At 41.5% G+C, this 17172-nt stretch overlaps 1 protein-coding gene across 4 annotated transcripts in view; it reads left to right on the forward strand.

Moving 5' to 3' along the window:
* Positions 1-13751, forward strand: part of camsap3 (calmodulin regulated spectrin-associated protein family, member 3) — a 45182-nt gene extending 31431 nt beyond the window's left edge. The window contains exons 3-18 of one of the 4 annotated variants that reach the window (XM_046834738.1): positions 694-825; positions 3152-3229; positions 3412-3444; positions 5752-5890; positions 6123-6262; positions 6965-7058; positions 7292-7337; positions 7447-7505; positions 7676-7748; positions 7839-9792; positions 9872-9996; positions 10511-10815; positions 10900-10993; positions 11111-11229; positions 11319-11437; positions 11522-13751. In XM_046834738.1, coding sequence (XP_046690694.1) covers positions 694-825; positions 3152-3229; positions 3412-3444; positions 5752-5890; positions 6123-6262; positions 6965-7058; positions 7292-7337; positions 7447-7505; positions 7676-7748; positions 7839-9792; positions 9872-9996; positions 10511-10815; positions 10900-10993; positions 11111-11229; positions 11319-11437; positions 11522-11824 — 3813 coding nt within the window. In that variant the 3' untranslated portion in view covers positions 11825-13751. Of the gene's footprint in view, positions 1-693; positions 826-3151; positions 3230-3411; positions 3445-5751; positions 5891-6122; positions 6263-6964; positions 7059-7291; positions 7338-7446; positions 7506-7675; positions 7749-7838; positions 9793-9871; positions 9997-10507; positions 10816-10899; positions 10994-11110; positions 11230-11318; positions 11438-11521 lie in introns of all 4 variants that reach the window. The other 3 variants (XM_046834739.1, XM_046834737.1, XM_046834740.1) reach the window with 3 other exon arrangements.
* Positions 13752-17172: the final 3421 nt, after the last annotated feature.

Below are 17172 nucleotides of genomic sequence, written 5' to 3' on the forward strand. Positions count from 1 at the left end.
AAAGAGCATGTTTCAGTGGTATGTTTTATGTCTGATTAAATTTTTAAATTTTCTGTTATTCAGAGCAACATATTGTTAATGAAATCACTTGATCTACGTTGGAACTGACAAACATCAACTGTAATAAGAGTTGCTCAGCTTTATACTCGTCACATGTCGTTTTTTTGCACTGGGGTCAGAGTGCGGGATCAGCCATGATGCAGCACCCCTGGAGCACAGACGTTTAAGGTTGCTCAAGGGCCCCCAACAGTGGCAGCTTGGCGATACCAGGGTTTGAACCCACCTGATCTTCCAATCATTAATCCAGCACCTTAACTACTCAGCTACCACCTCCTCAAACAGATGTTGGACTTCTAATCAGGTCATGAGTTTAAATCCCTGCACCACTAAGCTGCCACTAAGCTGCTAGGCCCTTGAGCAAGGCCCTTAACTGTAATAAGGGTGTCTGCTAAATGCATTTTCCTACCTGCACTTTAATAATAAACAATTAGCTATTTCACCCTTGAGCCACCTGGTGGTTATGTATTCTGGTTCCTCCGTCCCTCCACACTCCCTGCATTAGCAAAAGCTATGCGGTTTGAACGTCCGTGCTCTGCTTTATTGCATGAATTGTAATGGCTTGATGGCCTTAATGGTGGCTGTGTTTCATCCGTGTTCTGACAGTCGTTCTTCCTCTCTCTGTGATTGGCTCAGAGCGCCCACTTAGCAGTGATGGATGCTTTAATGGCGGTGGGAGCCATGGAGACGGTGAGGGCAAGCGGAGGAGTCGAGCGACTCGGGGGAAAAGATGACTGGGAGAGAACGTTGCTGCACTGGGTCAACACTGTGAGTGTGTAACACTTTCACAATCTCTCTCTCTCACACACACACACACACAATTTACCTTTTACAAAACATAACGTATACACACACACTGTGTTAAACACAAGTCACTTAGAGGTTACAAAACCTCACACATACCTCATACAGAACATACTAGTGACAACTGAAGTGCACCAATTTGACAAACCTGACAGCATCATTCTACATCAATTCATATATACACACACACACACACACACACGATACACACCTCTTTCACACCCAGCCTTCTACAGAAAAACACGTTACTGCACATAGGACAACAAACTGACGGTACCCTACTGTATATATGTATAAATAAAGTTGTTGCTGTTTTATAAATAGTTTTTCCATTTTCTTTTCTCTTAAACCAAGAAACGTACTTCATTTTACGGCCCCTAACTGCTAAGACATTTTTCCCTCTTTCCACACACCAAACAATTTCTCAACAGCTACACTATATGGACAAAAGTATTGGGACACCTGATTGTTCCTGCCGTATGTGGTTTTCCCCAAATTGTTAGCCTAAACTTGGAGGCACATCCCCAAGGGTTCCAAGGATCAAATCCCATGAAGATATAGTTTACATAGATTAGAGTCAAAGATCTTGAGTGGCCATTGGAACCCTCGCTGCATCCCAGGCCTCCTCACTTTTCCACAAGCAAACTCCAAAATCTAGTGGAACGTCTTCCCAGAACAGTGGAGGTTATTATAACAGCAAATGGGAATTAAATGCGGAATAGGATGTCGAAAAACACATACCAGTCTTATGGTCAGGTGACCGCAAACTTTTGTCCATGTAGTATATCAGCGTCCAGCATGTACAATCATATGCGATTTCTGATGACCTCACAGGCCAAACTAAATGAATTGACAGCATTTAAAAAAGACAGCTGCTCATGCTGCATTACAGAGAAGCATAAAGGATTAGCGAAGGAAAACGCTATCTGCCATCTTCCACATACAATCGCTCACAGAGGATTGTGATTGACTGGTAGCTCTGATTTACAGGAGTATGAGATTTTGCCATTTCTCTGCCATTTCTGGCTACACTACACAGTCCCGAATCTGGCTTTCATAACTCTATTTCTGCAGTTAAAACAGGTCTCATCCAGAAAGCCAACATTCCACAACTCTGGATTATAGTAGATCAGGTGTAAAGAGTTCGAGCAGAACAATTGCACAGGCTCACTGATCTCCGTGTTGAGAAACGACACATAAAAACGAGCCGTGCTCCGACTGGGCCTCGACAAACTCGTGACCATTACAATTATGCAACTCGAACACTCACGCTAATGCACATGATTTACCTGTTTTTATGTGTCTATGAGGACTATAATGGGAACAGACAGTCAGTTGATCCACACCCGAGCATAAATACAGTTACGACTGGACTGTAGAGGGATACATGCTTTCATTTATTGGAAAATAAATACTGATACTGTCTTCTGTACGAAATGTCTGGAGTTTGAGTTTTTAAAGCTTCTGTTGCTTTGAAGTTTGAAAATAGTCATATTGCCATATTCAGGACAAACATTACAAAATAAAACATCTGAGGTTTCAGACTAATTTCCATTTATCTACCCAAATTTATTACTGATATTTTAATTCATTTAGCATATGAATCTGCATAATATTTCACTATAATAAACCCATCTTCATGGACAAATATCTGACTGCCCGTCTGATTTTCCATCTGTCTGTCTGTGTCTGATTTTCCGTCTTAATGTCTGATTGTCTGTCAATCTGTCTCTCTCAATTAGCAATAAGGTTGATTGATTGATTTATTTTGATCCTTAAACCAACAGAGACTTTGTTTCTTTTGCCTGCTTGCCTGTCTGCCTGCCTATGTCTATACAGTGGTGTGAAAAAGTGTTTGCCCCCTTCCTGATTTCTTATTTTTTTGCATGTTTCTCATACTTTGTTTGTCACACGTTTCAGATCATCAAACTAATTTAAATATTAGTAAAAGATAACACAAGTAAACACAACACAGTTTTTAAATAAAGGTTTTTATTATTGAGGTAAAACAAAATTTCAAGTTCAGACACAAAAAAACCAGTTGTTTAAAATGTTGAATCTAATGCATGTAATGTCATGTTTAGTTTAGAACTTTTGTTCTGTGTTTTATTTAGTTGGAGATTTTTCGTGTGTGTGTGTGTGTGTGTGTGTGTGTGTGTGTGTGTGTGTGTGTGTGTGTGTGTGTATATATATATATATATATATATATATATATATATATATATATATATATATATATATATATATATATATACACTTAATATTCACTTAATCCATTTATTTTTAACAGTTAAACGAGAAGCTGAAGAACCGCACAGAGAGCGACCAAACCCAGCAGAGTACAGAGCCACAGCCAGTTCAGGCCTCGGTAAGACAATTTGACAGGTTATGTTTAGTTATAATAATGTCTCTTCTTCTTCTTCTTCTTCTCCTTCTTCTGTCCTGCTCTTTCCATTTGAACCCACTCGGGTGGATTTAATGGCTTTCTTCTGTGCTCTTTTGTGTGCTTCTGTTTTTCCTCTGTCTACCCGCTTCTCTCATCTCGTGCAGTGTCCCACCCGCTGGTACTGGAAACTTGTTCCTGTAAGTCTATCTCGCTCGCTCGTCGTCTTTCATCCTGCCATTCTTTTATCCCCCGACCGGTTCTCTGTTGTCGAGCGTGAAGTCGGTAATCGGCTGGCCATCATTTAATAAAGTACAGACGGTTCGGCAGAGAGGTGTCAAGCACACACCCTTTTTATAACTGGATTCAATTAAAGCTCATGAAGAAACTCACACGCTGTAGAACGACTCTGCATGAGCGAAGTGGATTTATTTAGACTTGATGTTGCCATACGAAGGAGATCAGAGTAAATGTAGATTCCGTTGGCATATCAGGTGTGGGCTTTTCACACAGCCACCTCTGTTCAGAGCTCGTCTCCTCTCTCCCGAGTCCCCGCTTGTCCCACTTTCCTCTAACAATGTCCTCGCTGTTTGTTCCTCATCTCAGCCGACCTCGTTCTCACTGTGTTTGGCTGAGGTGCCCTGCATAGACTCTCACTCTTGCACTGGATTTATTTAATTAAATGAATGCAATTATTTAATTACATAATTTAAATAAACAAGAATTTTTTGTCCCAGGTTAAACCTGCTCTTGTGTGCATGTGTGTGTGTGTTAGTTCTGCTAATTTCTGATTTCCCTCATGTTTTTTTTTCTTTCTTGGATATAAAACTATGTGGATGAATTATATTGTAACTGATACATAGTTCTGAGTGAAATGGCGTACTGTACACAAGGGTCTGGCCGAGATATCGGTGGTTTGATCTGTTCTAATTATCATGATCACCCCTTCTAAAAAAAAAAAAAAGGTGCACTGCATTGACAAAAGTTTGTGGACACCTGGCCAGAAGATTGGGATGTGCTTTTTGAACATCCCAGTCCTTATTTTGCCCCCAATTTGCTGTTGTTGCTATTATAATAAGCTCCACTCTTCTGGGAAGATGTTCCACTGGATTTTGTGGAGATTTGTTTGAGATCTATTCAGCCGCAAATGTGTTAGCAAAGTCAGGTAGTGATGTAGGTGAGGTGAGGAGGCCTGGGGTGCAGTCAGCGTTTTAGGTGTTCAATAGGGTTGAGGTCAGAGATCTGTAGCAGACCACTTTAGATCTTCCATTCCAACCCATATAAAGCATATCTTCATGCAGCTGGCTTAGTGAACAGGTATCTTTTCATGCTGGAACAGTTTTGTGTCTCCTAGTTTGGGGGAAGAACCAAATACGTCTGGAACTTTTGATCATATGATGTATATAGTAGTGTTGGTTTGGTTTCTAATTCATGTATTATTCACGAACAAATAAATTACACACGACGATGATGTGTTAACTCCTCCCCCTTACACATCTGTGTCATTTTTAGAGGTGTCTGGATGATAATAATAGACACACACGTGACCATGAACGAAGGAGGAGGAGAAGATGAGCGAGTTCCTCCACGATTTGCTCACTACATAATAATCCCGGTGTTTCCATGCTTTTGTTTGACCTTCAGAACAAAATCAGAGCAAAACCCTTTTGCTAGACACATCAGCAGTCAGTTCAGTTCATCTTTATTTCCGAGACATTTAAAACACCTCAGACACACAATACACAAACACACAATTTCCCAAGAGGTATTTACATTAAAAAGCTTAACAGCTGAGAGGATTAAATGAATGTCGGAAACGATTTGTTTTACTAATAGAAGTTTTATACCGAATGCCAGAAGGGAGGACGTGAAACTCATGATACATAGGGTGGGAATCATCTAACATGCTCTGGGCTTCACCCAAAATCTGTCTATGATATAACTGGGTCATAGTCACCTACTACTTCCCTGGTTAACAATCCTCGCAAGACTATTTTTGTTTTTCACAAACACAGCAGTGAAAGAGATAATGACGACTTAATGTAGAATCTGTTGAACAGACACATCAATATTTTATCCACATTAAATGACCTTCATCCCAAAATGAGTTTATCCCAAACACTTGTGGTGTTTAACACTCCCCACTCTGAACACGTGTTTGCTTATACTGGATAGATTTCCTCCTAAACTTAAAATCAGTGGTCATCTCCTTGGTTTTAATAAACGTTAAACAGACGTTTTGTTGACTACTTGCTATTGATTTCTGGAAAAGTCTTCATCTATGTCAGATCTTTCACCACCCCTCCTAGAGGTAGTCTAAGGAACTTCGCTTGTTCAACGACTTTCAATTGGCACGTCGAAGAATATCGACATTTATTATATTAAAAATATCCAAAGTACGCCATTTCAAACACAACTCCAGATAACGAGAACTTATTCGAGGAAGCATGCATGGACTCCCACAAACACCCTCCTCTCCCCCCCCATTCCTGTCGTGTCGTGTGCAGCTCCGGTACAGGAAGGATAAGCTGCTGTCTAAGATCAAGCCCTGTTTTCCTGTCGTGAATGAAGTGAAGGATCTCTCGAATGGCTGTGCCATAGCTGCCGTCATACACTACTACTGTCCTGGCCTGCTGCGTTTAGAAGGTAAGAACACACAGCTGGATCTCTGGGTACACATTTTGTCATTATTTATAACTTTCGCTCAGCCCAGTCAAACTCAGGTCAAAGTTCAGACTTGAACAGACTTAATCTAAGGCATTCAACTTTGTGTTAATATTTATGCTAACCTTTTCTTATATTTATCCTTTAGCATGTTTCTCTGTTTTGTTTTATTTTTTAACCATGGTCTCACTTGTTCTCGCTCCCCCTCTCTCAGATGTTTGTATGAAGGAATCCATGTCATTGGCTGACAGTCTTTATAATCTCCAGCTTATTCGTGAGTTCTGTGAAAGTTGTTTGAAAAGCTGCTGCCCTCTGGTGCTGGAGGATATGCTCTACAGTCCACCTGAATTACAGGTACACTATTATCTGCTCATGTAGTGTTTTGTACGACAGCATTTTAGCAGCATCTTAAAAAAATTGCACATATTAGATTGCGAGAATAAAATCGTAGCAAAAATGTAGCGAATAAAGTCGTAATATTTTGAGAATTAAGTAAAATTTACGAGAATGAAGTTGGAGTAATACGAGATTAAATTTGCGATTTTCTAAAAAATAAACAAAAATTTACGAAAAGAAGTAAGAAGTTCAGAAAGAAGATTAGAAAAGAAGTACACAGAGCTTAAATAGAGTCTTCTCAAAGTGGTACCGTCCCTTTTAGGGTGCACTCAGCCACTTCCTCAGAGAGAACAGATTTGAGTTTGTCTTCTGCTGCACTATGAATTCCTGGCAAAGAGAACGTCAGAACTGGGCGAACCCCATGAGCGCCTCTTTATGCAGATCCTACACATCTATTTTATGCAAAGCAGTGAAACTTTTCTCGCAATTCTGTTTTCCTCAAGAGCATTTTCACTTTAATCTCGTAATGCTACGACTTTATTTTTGTAAGTTTGACTTAATTCTTGTAATGCTACGACTTTATTTAAAAAGAAATGTCGTATTTATTCTCGTATTGCTGCCAATTTAGTCTCGTATTCTTCGATTTTCGTAACATTTTAAACTGCGTCGTAGATTTGCATGTCTTTTTATGTCTAATTGTGGTAATTATTTGATGTACAGGTGAATATGCTGAGCTTTCTGGCAGAGCTTTTGCATTGGTTCGAAGTGTCAAAGCCAGAGTTTGTTCAGCCTCTGAACACCAGCGAGCTCACAGGTTAGAGACGGGTCTACAACAGTGTGTGTAGTGTAGTGTGAAAAGCATTTGAATAAAAGTCCTTTGCACCATAAATCATTATTGTTTTTTTAGTGATAATCAGATAATCACATGTACATTTAAGTATTAAACTTTGGAGTATTCTTCTAATGGTCTTTTATAGAAATCTTTTGAAGTTGTGGAAGGAAAAGGCCCAGCAGAATATAACTCATATGATGCTTTTTTCCCCTCAGAGTCCTCTGGAAGGACAGAAAGTGTGAACTGTGGTTCAGGCAGCAGGTATATGGGCACCCAGTGGCCAACATACATACAATTTTTACTTCTGTAAGTGTGTTTTTCTGTTGCAATGAAGCTAACAATTAATATTTGTGTTTGTCTTGTTTTTCAGCTCTCCTTCTTTATTTAAAAAGCCATTCTTGCCAATAACCCCTGCCACACCAATTCCAGGTAAGCTTAAACATAATCCAGTCTCGGCTCTTATTACATGTTGTTGTTTCACCATCGCTGTATTGTGCGTCACTGGAATGTACTTGTGAAACGCATGCGTTTCAGCCCGAAGTGTGTTCATCCATCCATTAACATTAGTCTGTGTTTTTTGTGCATCTTGGTGTCATCAGGCTCACTGACTCAGTCTACCTCAATGTCTCATGTAGAGGCAGCTGGACGATCATGGACTAAAAACCCTCTCAGGTAAGACTCCGTGTTTTACCTCAGCGGTTTTCTATTCTCGTATTATTTGACTCATCTCATTGATGAAAAAATGTCCATATGTTTTCCTAGTCGTCCTCTATCATCTGCTGTGTCCTTCAGTATCCCCTTTGGTCTGGACAGTGATGTGGACATTGTGATGGGAAACCCTGTCATCATGCGCTCAGTCAGCTCGGATAACCTGAATCCTGCAGGACAGCCTAACAAACGTTACACCCCTCCAGAGGACATCAGCAGATCTCCAGGACGTGCCTCATGGGCCTCCCGGAGTCCTGCGGTGCCCCTCTTAGCTGAAGAGAACGGCCTCAACGAGGGCGACGCAGCTGAATTACCCACCATTGAGGAAGCCTTGCAGATCATTCACTGTGAGGGCAAAATGGAGCCACGTTTACATCCTGATGGAGCACCTGACGGCTTTTATTTGCACTCACCAGATGACCCGGCTAGTCGTAGACATAATGGTAGCCCTGCTGTCCTCGGTGGCTCCGCCCCTTCCAGCGCAGGAATGCAGTACAGGTCGACGGGAAATGCCAGCCGCACCAGACGCACTTCTGATGGCTCAAGGGATGATGACTCTGTATTAAGAGATGGTAGTGTGGACTCTGATGCCTCTGAGGATTTTCCAAAAACTCAATCCACACCTGCCACTCCTGCAGCAGGTGCTCGGGTGGCTAATCTCTCCGGGCAAGAGACCCCCGACAGTGGTGTTAAGATGACCAGCTTTGCTGAGCGTAAAAAGAAATTGGCACAGGAGCAGCCGATTCCCAACGAGGAACCACAGACGACCACTTGGGCAGCAAAAAAGACACAGGAGAGCCCCAGCAAAAGCCCAGCACTCACCAATGAAATGTCGGAGCTTGGGGCAAGGCTGGAAGAAAAGCGCAAGGCCATTGAAGCTCAGAAGAGGCGTATCGAAGCCATTTTTTCCAAACACAGACAAAGGCTGGGCAAGAGCGCCTTCCTACAGCTAAAGAAAGAACAAGACGGTGATGACAAGGAAGAAGGTAAAGAGGTTGTCGGTGCATCCTCAACAGCAGAAGACCTACGACGCATGTCTTTGGACGAGAGACTAGCACGTATAGAGAATGAAGATGGAGGCGAGGTGAAGCAGGACAAGGAGATCCCTCCAGATGACAGGAAGGTACAGCAGTCCTCCAAAGACAAAACAGTTGCAGGATCGTTGGGTGAGAAGTCCGGTGTTCCACTGGGCGATTATAACAACGCAGTATCAAAACTGAATGCAGCTCTGAGCTCCCTGCAGAGTGATATGCAGCGTTTATCTGATCAGCAGAATCAGCTGCTCAAGAAGAAAATCCCTGCTACCAACCAATCATGGGTCATCCCGCCCAGCACAAAGAACTCCACCGGTGCAGTACCTCCACGCCTGTCCAGGGAGTCGACCCGTGATTTGACATCCAACTCCGCCTTCTCCTCACCGTCTCCATCTCGCAGAATCAGCGCTCAAACAATCCCCCCGAAATCACCCGGCTCCCACCGCAGGGCACAGTCCGCACCTCCAAAAAGCCCCAAAAATCAGCACCACTCAAGGTCCGCCGAGCCAAAGACGCCCGCAATCACCCGGGTCATTACTGCCCCACACAATGTAGACAATATGCCTCATCGACGGAAAGTATCTCCTTGGCAATGCAGAGACCAGGCGTCATTATCCTTCAGCATTGGCTCCCCAGTCCCCCAAAGCGACTCACGTCCTCCTTCTCGGCCCCTTAGTGAGGACCCAAGTGATGATCAATCCGTCTTCAGCCTGGAATTAGATGGAGGCACCAACCATTTTCCGAGCAGAAAAGACCAGCAAGGAGGCAGCAGCTCAGGTGCTCCGTCAGAGTGTTCCTTTGAAAGCGACATCCCTGCTTCAGCCTTCACCCGAAAACCTAGCAGTCTGATAGAGATCCCTCTGTCATCTCTAAGAGGCCTGGACGGAGAGGATGCTGAACAGGGTGCCATCTCCGACTCCACGAGCGACCACACAGAGCCGGAGTTAAAGCATGGTGTCGGTTTTTTCTTCAAGGTCAGTGCGGTGGTGCAGGTGCGTTTTTGCTTGTATATGTAAACACAGCGTGTTTGTAACATTTCTGAAACCTTGGCAGGAAGATGAAGCTCGAGCAGAAGACGAGATGGCTCAGAGGAGAGCTGCACTGCTGGAAAAGCAGCAAAAGAGAGCAGAGGAAATGAAGAGGAAGAAGCAGGAGCAGGAACGAGAAAGGGAGGCTAGGTGAGAATTTACGATACTATATTTATATAATGCCGGTGTAATGCTGGATATATTTAAAATAGAAAAATGTGTTTAGATACCAGCAAGTCCTGGATGGACCAAAAATGTAAAAAAAGATAAGAATAAGGATTATTTCTCATTTTGTGGAGGCCTGTTTAATGTAGCAGGTTGTAATTTTAGAGTCCTCTGCTGTTCATGGGGTGAATTGCAATTGCTCTGAAATTCCAGCCTGCTCTAGTTTGTATATTGACTTGGGGACCTCGGTTTTTTTCTGGGAAAGTGCTCATTTCGGGCCAGTAAATATTAAAGGAGCCAGAAAACAACTTGTAAATAATTACACTGCAACAATTTTGTAGATTTGGTGATGATTAAAAAAATAAAAAAATTTTTTTAATTGTTATGGCGATCAGCTACAGCAAGGAAATAATACCTTTATAGTTTAGCAGGTGTAAAACCACAGAGTTGTAGCCATGCTATAGTAGCTGTTAGTCACCATGTGACTATTCCACAGCAGACGCAATTCAGTGGATGAGCTGGATCGTCCCCGGACTCCCTGCACGCCTCCGCCAGCTCGCACTCCTCCTGCTGCTCACACACCTCCTGCTGCTCAAACGCCTCCTCCTGAAGGATCTCTCCACAGACGAGGAGACTTTACTCGGAAAGAGTACGAACGACGCCATCAGCTCAAGATCATGGAGGACCTGGACAAGGTGCTGCGCCAGAAGCCCACCACTGTCCGAGGGGTTAAGAAACAACGGCCCAAAACGGTGTTCCGAGATGATTCAGACCTCTCCCGCAGCCCAGCTAAAGGGGTGCTGGGTACGTCTTATTGTCTAATCAGCTTTATTCTCGTTCATTCAAACCTGTGAAGTTCCTGATCTTTTTGTGAATGCTTTCCTGTAGGTTCTAGACTGAATAAAGTGTATTCTCACTCCACTATGAACCTGTCCTCCATGGCCAACGATAGTGGGACACTTACAATCAGGAAATCCCCAAGGTATATCCTATCAGGATTTAAATTGTCTATACCTTGGCCTTGGACCTGACTTTAGATAACAGATTATACAATACCCAGTATAGTTACTCAGTCTGAATGTCACTTCCTGTTTTGCAGCCGCTCTCACTCTCCGTCAAGAATGATGTCTCCAGGCCGTGTGCCCACACAGAATGGTGATAAGGACTGGGAAAATGCATCCACCCTTTCCTCCCCAGCTTCCATTCCTGAGTACACTGGTACAGTATGACAGGATAATACGTTTTCCAGAGTTTGGGTTGTAATCAATGTTCCAAACCATTGATACCGTCTTTTTTTTGTCCTTTAGGACCCAAACTGTATAAAGAGCCAAGTTTCAAATCCAACAAGTTCATCATCCACAATGCCATCTCACGCTGCTGTTTGGCAGGCAAGGTCAATGAACCGCAGAAAAACAAAATCATCGAGGTGAGAGACCTCACAGTCATTTCCCTATCATGCCGAGTCATTTTCCTGCCACTGCGTACTTACATTTTCACGTCTTTCCCTTAGGAAATGGAGAAAAGCACCGCCAACCACTTCCTCATCCTCTTTCGGGATTCTAGCTGCCAGTTCCGGGCGGTTTACACCATGAACCCTGAGACCGAGGAAATGGTGCGTTTGACTGGCATCGGCCCACGGGTCATCAGCCTCTCCGTGGTCGAGTCGATCTACAAATACAGTTCGGACCGCAAGCAGTTCTCGGTCATCCCGTCCAAAACCATGTCTATGAGCGTAGACGCGTTCACCATCCCCAACCAACTGTGGCAGACCAAGCGGCCCGGGACTCCCAAAAAGCTTGGAACACCAAAGTGAAGCTGACGGAGTTTCTAAGGTTTCCCGAAACTTTTTTCCCCTCTCCTCTAGCAGCAAAAAGTATCATCGCCTGAGCTCCAAGAGGGTGGAAGAGTCAAAACGGTGTGGCAGAAAAGAGCACCCAATCCTCAGAGACCTGTTGGTGACCCATGCAGAACGTCTGTGAGTGCACTTGGCTCCAGATTTCAAAATCAAAGAAGGAAGATTGCCATTTTTTCTTTCCCCTTCCAAGCCATCACAACTTCAACAGCTGGCCAGCTGGAATCGATTGTATGAATCCCTTGTATATGTGTACTTTTCATTTTGTAGATAAAGTGACCATCTTCTATTCCATTCCCTGACCTTATCCTATCATCTCAGATCACCACTGATTGATGAAGCTCCGACCATAATCCAGAATTAAAACCAGAGCATAGTCTCTGTCTCCTCTTTTATATACCTTTCTCTTTCGCTCATTTATTATGATTTTTTTTTGCTCCAACTGCAAAACAGACCTAACACTAGACTATGAATGTAGGGCACAAGCCAGCCAAGGGCTTCTTATTTTATCTTTTGTCATACGGGACTGGGAATTAGGAATCTTCCACGATTTAGGGTACTTGGTTATGCTTCTGTGCCTCTTGCTAAATGTCTGAAATGTGAAGTACGTGCCTCTCGCTCTCACACTCTTTCCTCCACCTAACCTTTACTCTTACTTAAAATAGAAGTCTGGATATGTTATTCTTTTCTTCTTTTTTTTTCTTCACTTCGTTTGCTAGATGTCTGTATATCTGAGTAGACCACACGGGCCTCAGGTGAGCTTCATTTCCACTTCGGTTTCTTAAAGAAATGGACAAAGAAAACAACACGAGATGTGCTTTTACATTTATGATAAGGTATTTCTACTCTACGTTGCTGTAATAATAATAATAAAAAAAAAAAAACGCAGGATGATCAGTGATCGTGTATATTAAGAATGCTGTTAATGATTTTTTTTTTTCATTTTCGACAATGATTTGTATATGGATATAAGAACATTTGTAAGATATGAATAAGCTGCCATGTGGCTTCAACGTTAGTAGGTGTGTGTGTGTGTGTGTGTGTGTGTGTGTGTGTGTGTGTGTGTGTGTGTGTGCGCATGAGAGAACAAGTGATGAGCTCTAACGGGGTGGATGCAAAAAAATAAAGATTGAAGTGTGCTGAAATATAATTTCTCCTATTTAAAGGTCGAAAACGGCGTCTCCGTGAGCGAACGTAAGGGCAGAAAAAATGATTATAGTTGTCAGATTGATGCTGGTGTCTCAAAATTAGAATTTGGAGAACAGTGTCAAATAAGTGTATGCTAGTCTTCTTCATTTCGGGCGTGGTGAGCATGGCCCACTTTCCTTCAAGCCAGAGGATGTGTCTGTTTTCACTTGGAAATCTGATCTAAGCACTAGAACAAGTCCACTGCCTTGCCGGCCATTCGCAGATCCGGAGTTAAGATGTGAATATTTTTGTACAAAGCAACATTGTGAAGGTGTTGAATAAGTGAAGTGAAGTGAATGGCTGGTGTGTGTGTGTGTGTGTGTGTGTGTGTGTGTGTGTGTGTGTGTGTGTGTGTGTGTGTGTGTGTGTGTGTGAGAGAGCGTGAGATATTACAGTGATAAAACTGGATCCAGTGCAATTGTCTTGTAAAATGTCATTTTGGAAAAGGTTTATTTATTAGGAAGGGACTAGCTGGAAATATTTTCTTTACTATTTTTTTCGTTTGAGATTTTATTATTTATGTTGCGGTTAAGCAGTGAATCACGATTATTTCATACTTTAAAGGCTTGTTGGCCATTTTCTTTTGTTTATGTCACTGTCTTCGTCATCATGATCATTCTGTCTTGCCCTGATTGTTCATTGTTATGGATCCGTCAGCTAAAGCAATCGGATCTGATAAATAAAATCATTTTTAAAATCATCATGTTTATCATCACTCGCTTCATTCAGTGTCTGTGGGTCTTCTGGTCATTCAAAAAATGTTGAACAAGCATCATTCTTTTATTGAACTTTCATTTTTTTCATGCATTGAAAAAGGGCACTTTATAACAAGGATTTAAAGTGCTGAATAGTCATAAATATAAATATACTGTAATATACCCTACTGTAATATACGTACTATACGTTATCCAAATATAATATACCATACTAAACATACTCTATCCAACTATACTATACTATTATCTAGTATACTATACTATAGGTATTCTCTGAATAACTCTCTGCTCTACTCTTCAGCCACAGCTCGCAACCTTGAGGTGACCATTAACAATTACTATCCTTCTCCTCACATATTGCTATTGTGGCTCCTTCTTGTCAATTTCTTCTCTACAACATCCGAAAGATTCAACCATTTCTGTCCACACAGGCTGCCCAGGTGCTTGTTCAGTAGTTTGTCATTTCGAGACTGGACTACTGCAACTCTCTGCTGGTAGGTTGACCTTAAACACTATTCATCCACTGCAAATGATCCAAAACGCAGCTACACGACTTGTGTTCAACCTGCCTAAGTTCTCCCACACCACCCCACGGTTCCATTAGCTGCATGTATCCGATTCAAACACTCAAAACACATTCAAAACACTCTGATTTCCTCAGAGACCTAATCAACTCTCACACTACACCACGCTGTCTGAGATGCTCCAGCACTGCTCGACTGGTACCACCTTCTCTCTGGGTCGGAGGTAAGTATACTTCAAGGTTCTTCTCTGTTTTAGCACCGAGGTGGTGGAATGAACTTCCCCTAGATGTCCATACAGCGGAGTCCCTGCTATCTTCATGCAACGGGTGAAGACCTTACTAGTATTTAAAGTACTAAAAGTTTTCTTTGTTTTATATAGTTATAAAATAAAAATAAAAAACTAAGTTGTAGGCTGATTTATCTTTAGTTGTGAACTAGTGTACCAGTGTGATTTGTTTACACTTTTGTACATCACACTGGACACGAGCACCTCCAAAATGCCACAAATGTAAATGTAAACTATACTGTAATATACTATACCACACTACCCTACTGTACTATACCATACCACACTATCCTACTGTACTATACCATACCACACTAAACAGTACTGTACTATACTATACCACACTAAACCCTACTGTACTATACTATACTATACCACACTAACCCCACTGTACTATACTATGCCACACTATACCCTACTGTAATATACTCTACTGTACTATACTATACCACACTGCCCTACTGTACTATACCACACTACCCTACTGTACTATACCATACCACACTAAACAGTACTGTACTATACTATACCACACTAAACCCTACTGTACTATACTATACCACACTAAACCCTACTGTACTATACTATACCCTTCTGTACTGTACTATACCACACTACCCTACTGTACTATACTATACCCTTCTGTACTGTACTATACCACACTAAACCCTACTGTACTATACTATACCACACTAAACCCTACTGTACTATACTATACCACACTAAACCCTACTGTACTGTACTATACCACACTACCCTACTATACTATACCGCACTAAACCCTACTGTACTATACTATACCACACTCAACCCTACTGTACTATACTATACCACACTACCCTACTGTACTATTCCATACCACACTAAACCCTACTGTACTATACTATACCACACAACCCTACTGTACTATTCCATACCACACTAAACAGTACTGTACTATACTATAACACACTAAACCATACTGTACTATACTAGACCACACTAAACCCTACTATACTATACCACACTAAACCCTACTGTACTATACTATACTATACCACACTATACCCTACTGTACTATACTATACTGTACCACACTAACCCCACTGTACTATACTATACCACACTAACCCCACTGTACTATACTATACCACACTAAACCCTACTGTACTATACTAGACCACACTATACCCTACTGTAATATACTATACTATACCACACTATTCCCTACTGTAATATACTCTACTGTACTATACTATGCCACACTATACCCTACTGTACTATACTATACCACACTAAACACTACTGTACTATACTATACCATACCACACCAAACCCTACTATACTATACCACACTATACTCTACTGTACTGTACTATACCACACTATACCCTACTGAACTATACCACACTATACCCTACTGAACTATACCACACTAACCCCTACTGTACTATACTATACCACACTATACCCTACTGTACTATACCACACTATACCCTACTGTACTATACCACACTATACCCTACTGTACTATACCACACTAAACCCTACTGTACTATACTATACCACACTACCCTACTATACTATACCCCACTATACTCTACTGTACTATACTATACCACACTAAACCCTACTGTACTATACTATACTATACCACACTAAACCCTACTATACTATACTATACTATACTATACTGTACTATACTGTACTATACTGTACTCTACTATACCACACTATACCACTCTAAACCCTACTGTAATACTATACCACACTAAACCCTACTGTACTATACTGTACCACACTTAACCCTACTGTACTATACTATACCCCACTAAACCCTACTATACTATACTACTATACTATACTATACTGTACTCTACTATACCACACTATACCACTCTAAACCCTACTGTAATACTATACCACACTAAACCCTACTGTACTATACTGTACCACACTTAACCCTACTGTACTATACTATACCCCACTAAACCCTACTATACTATACTATACTATACCACACTATACTCTACTGTACTATACTATACCACACTATACCCTACTATACCACTCTAAACCCTACTGTAATACTATACCACACTAAACCCTACTGTACTATACTGTACCACACTTAACCCTACTGTACTATACTATACCCCACTAAACCCTACTATACTATACTATACTATACTATACTATACTATACCACTATACCCTACTGTACTATACTATACCACACTATACCCTACTATACCATACCACACTAAACCCTACTGTACTATACTGTACCACACTTAACCCTACTGTACTATACTGTACCACACTTAACCCTACTGTACTATACTATACCCCACTAAACCCTACTGTACTATACTAGACCACACTATACTCTACTGTACTATACTAGACCACACTAAACCCTACTGTACTGTACTAGACCCTACTGTAATATACTATAATATACCCTATGATTCTATAGTTTTCTATAGTGCTATTGAATTATTGATACTAACTGGCCACTGTATATTGATTCATATTGAAATGGTGAAGTCTTATGCACAGATACTGTGCAAAATTCTCCAGGTTCATGGATTTGTAATTCAGTAAGTTTTCAGG

The sequence above is a fragment of the Silurus meridionalis genome, chromosome 22, assembly GCF_014805685.1.
Source record: "Silurus meridionalis isolate SWU-2019-XX chromosome 22, ASM1480568v1, whole genome shotgun sequence".
Lineage (NCBI taxonomy): Eukaryota > Metazoa > Chordata > Actinopteri > Siluriformes > Siluridae > Silurus > Silurus meridionalis.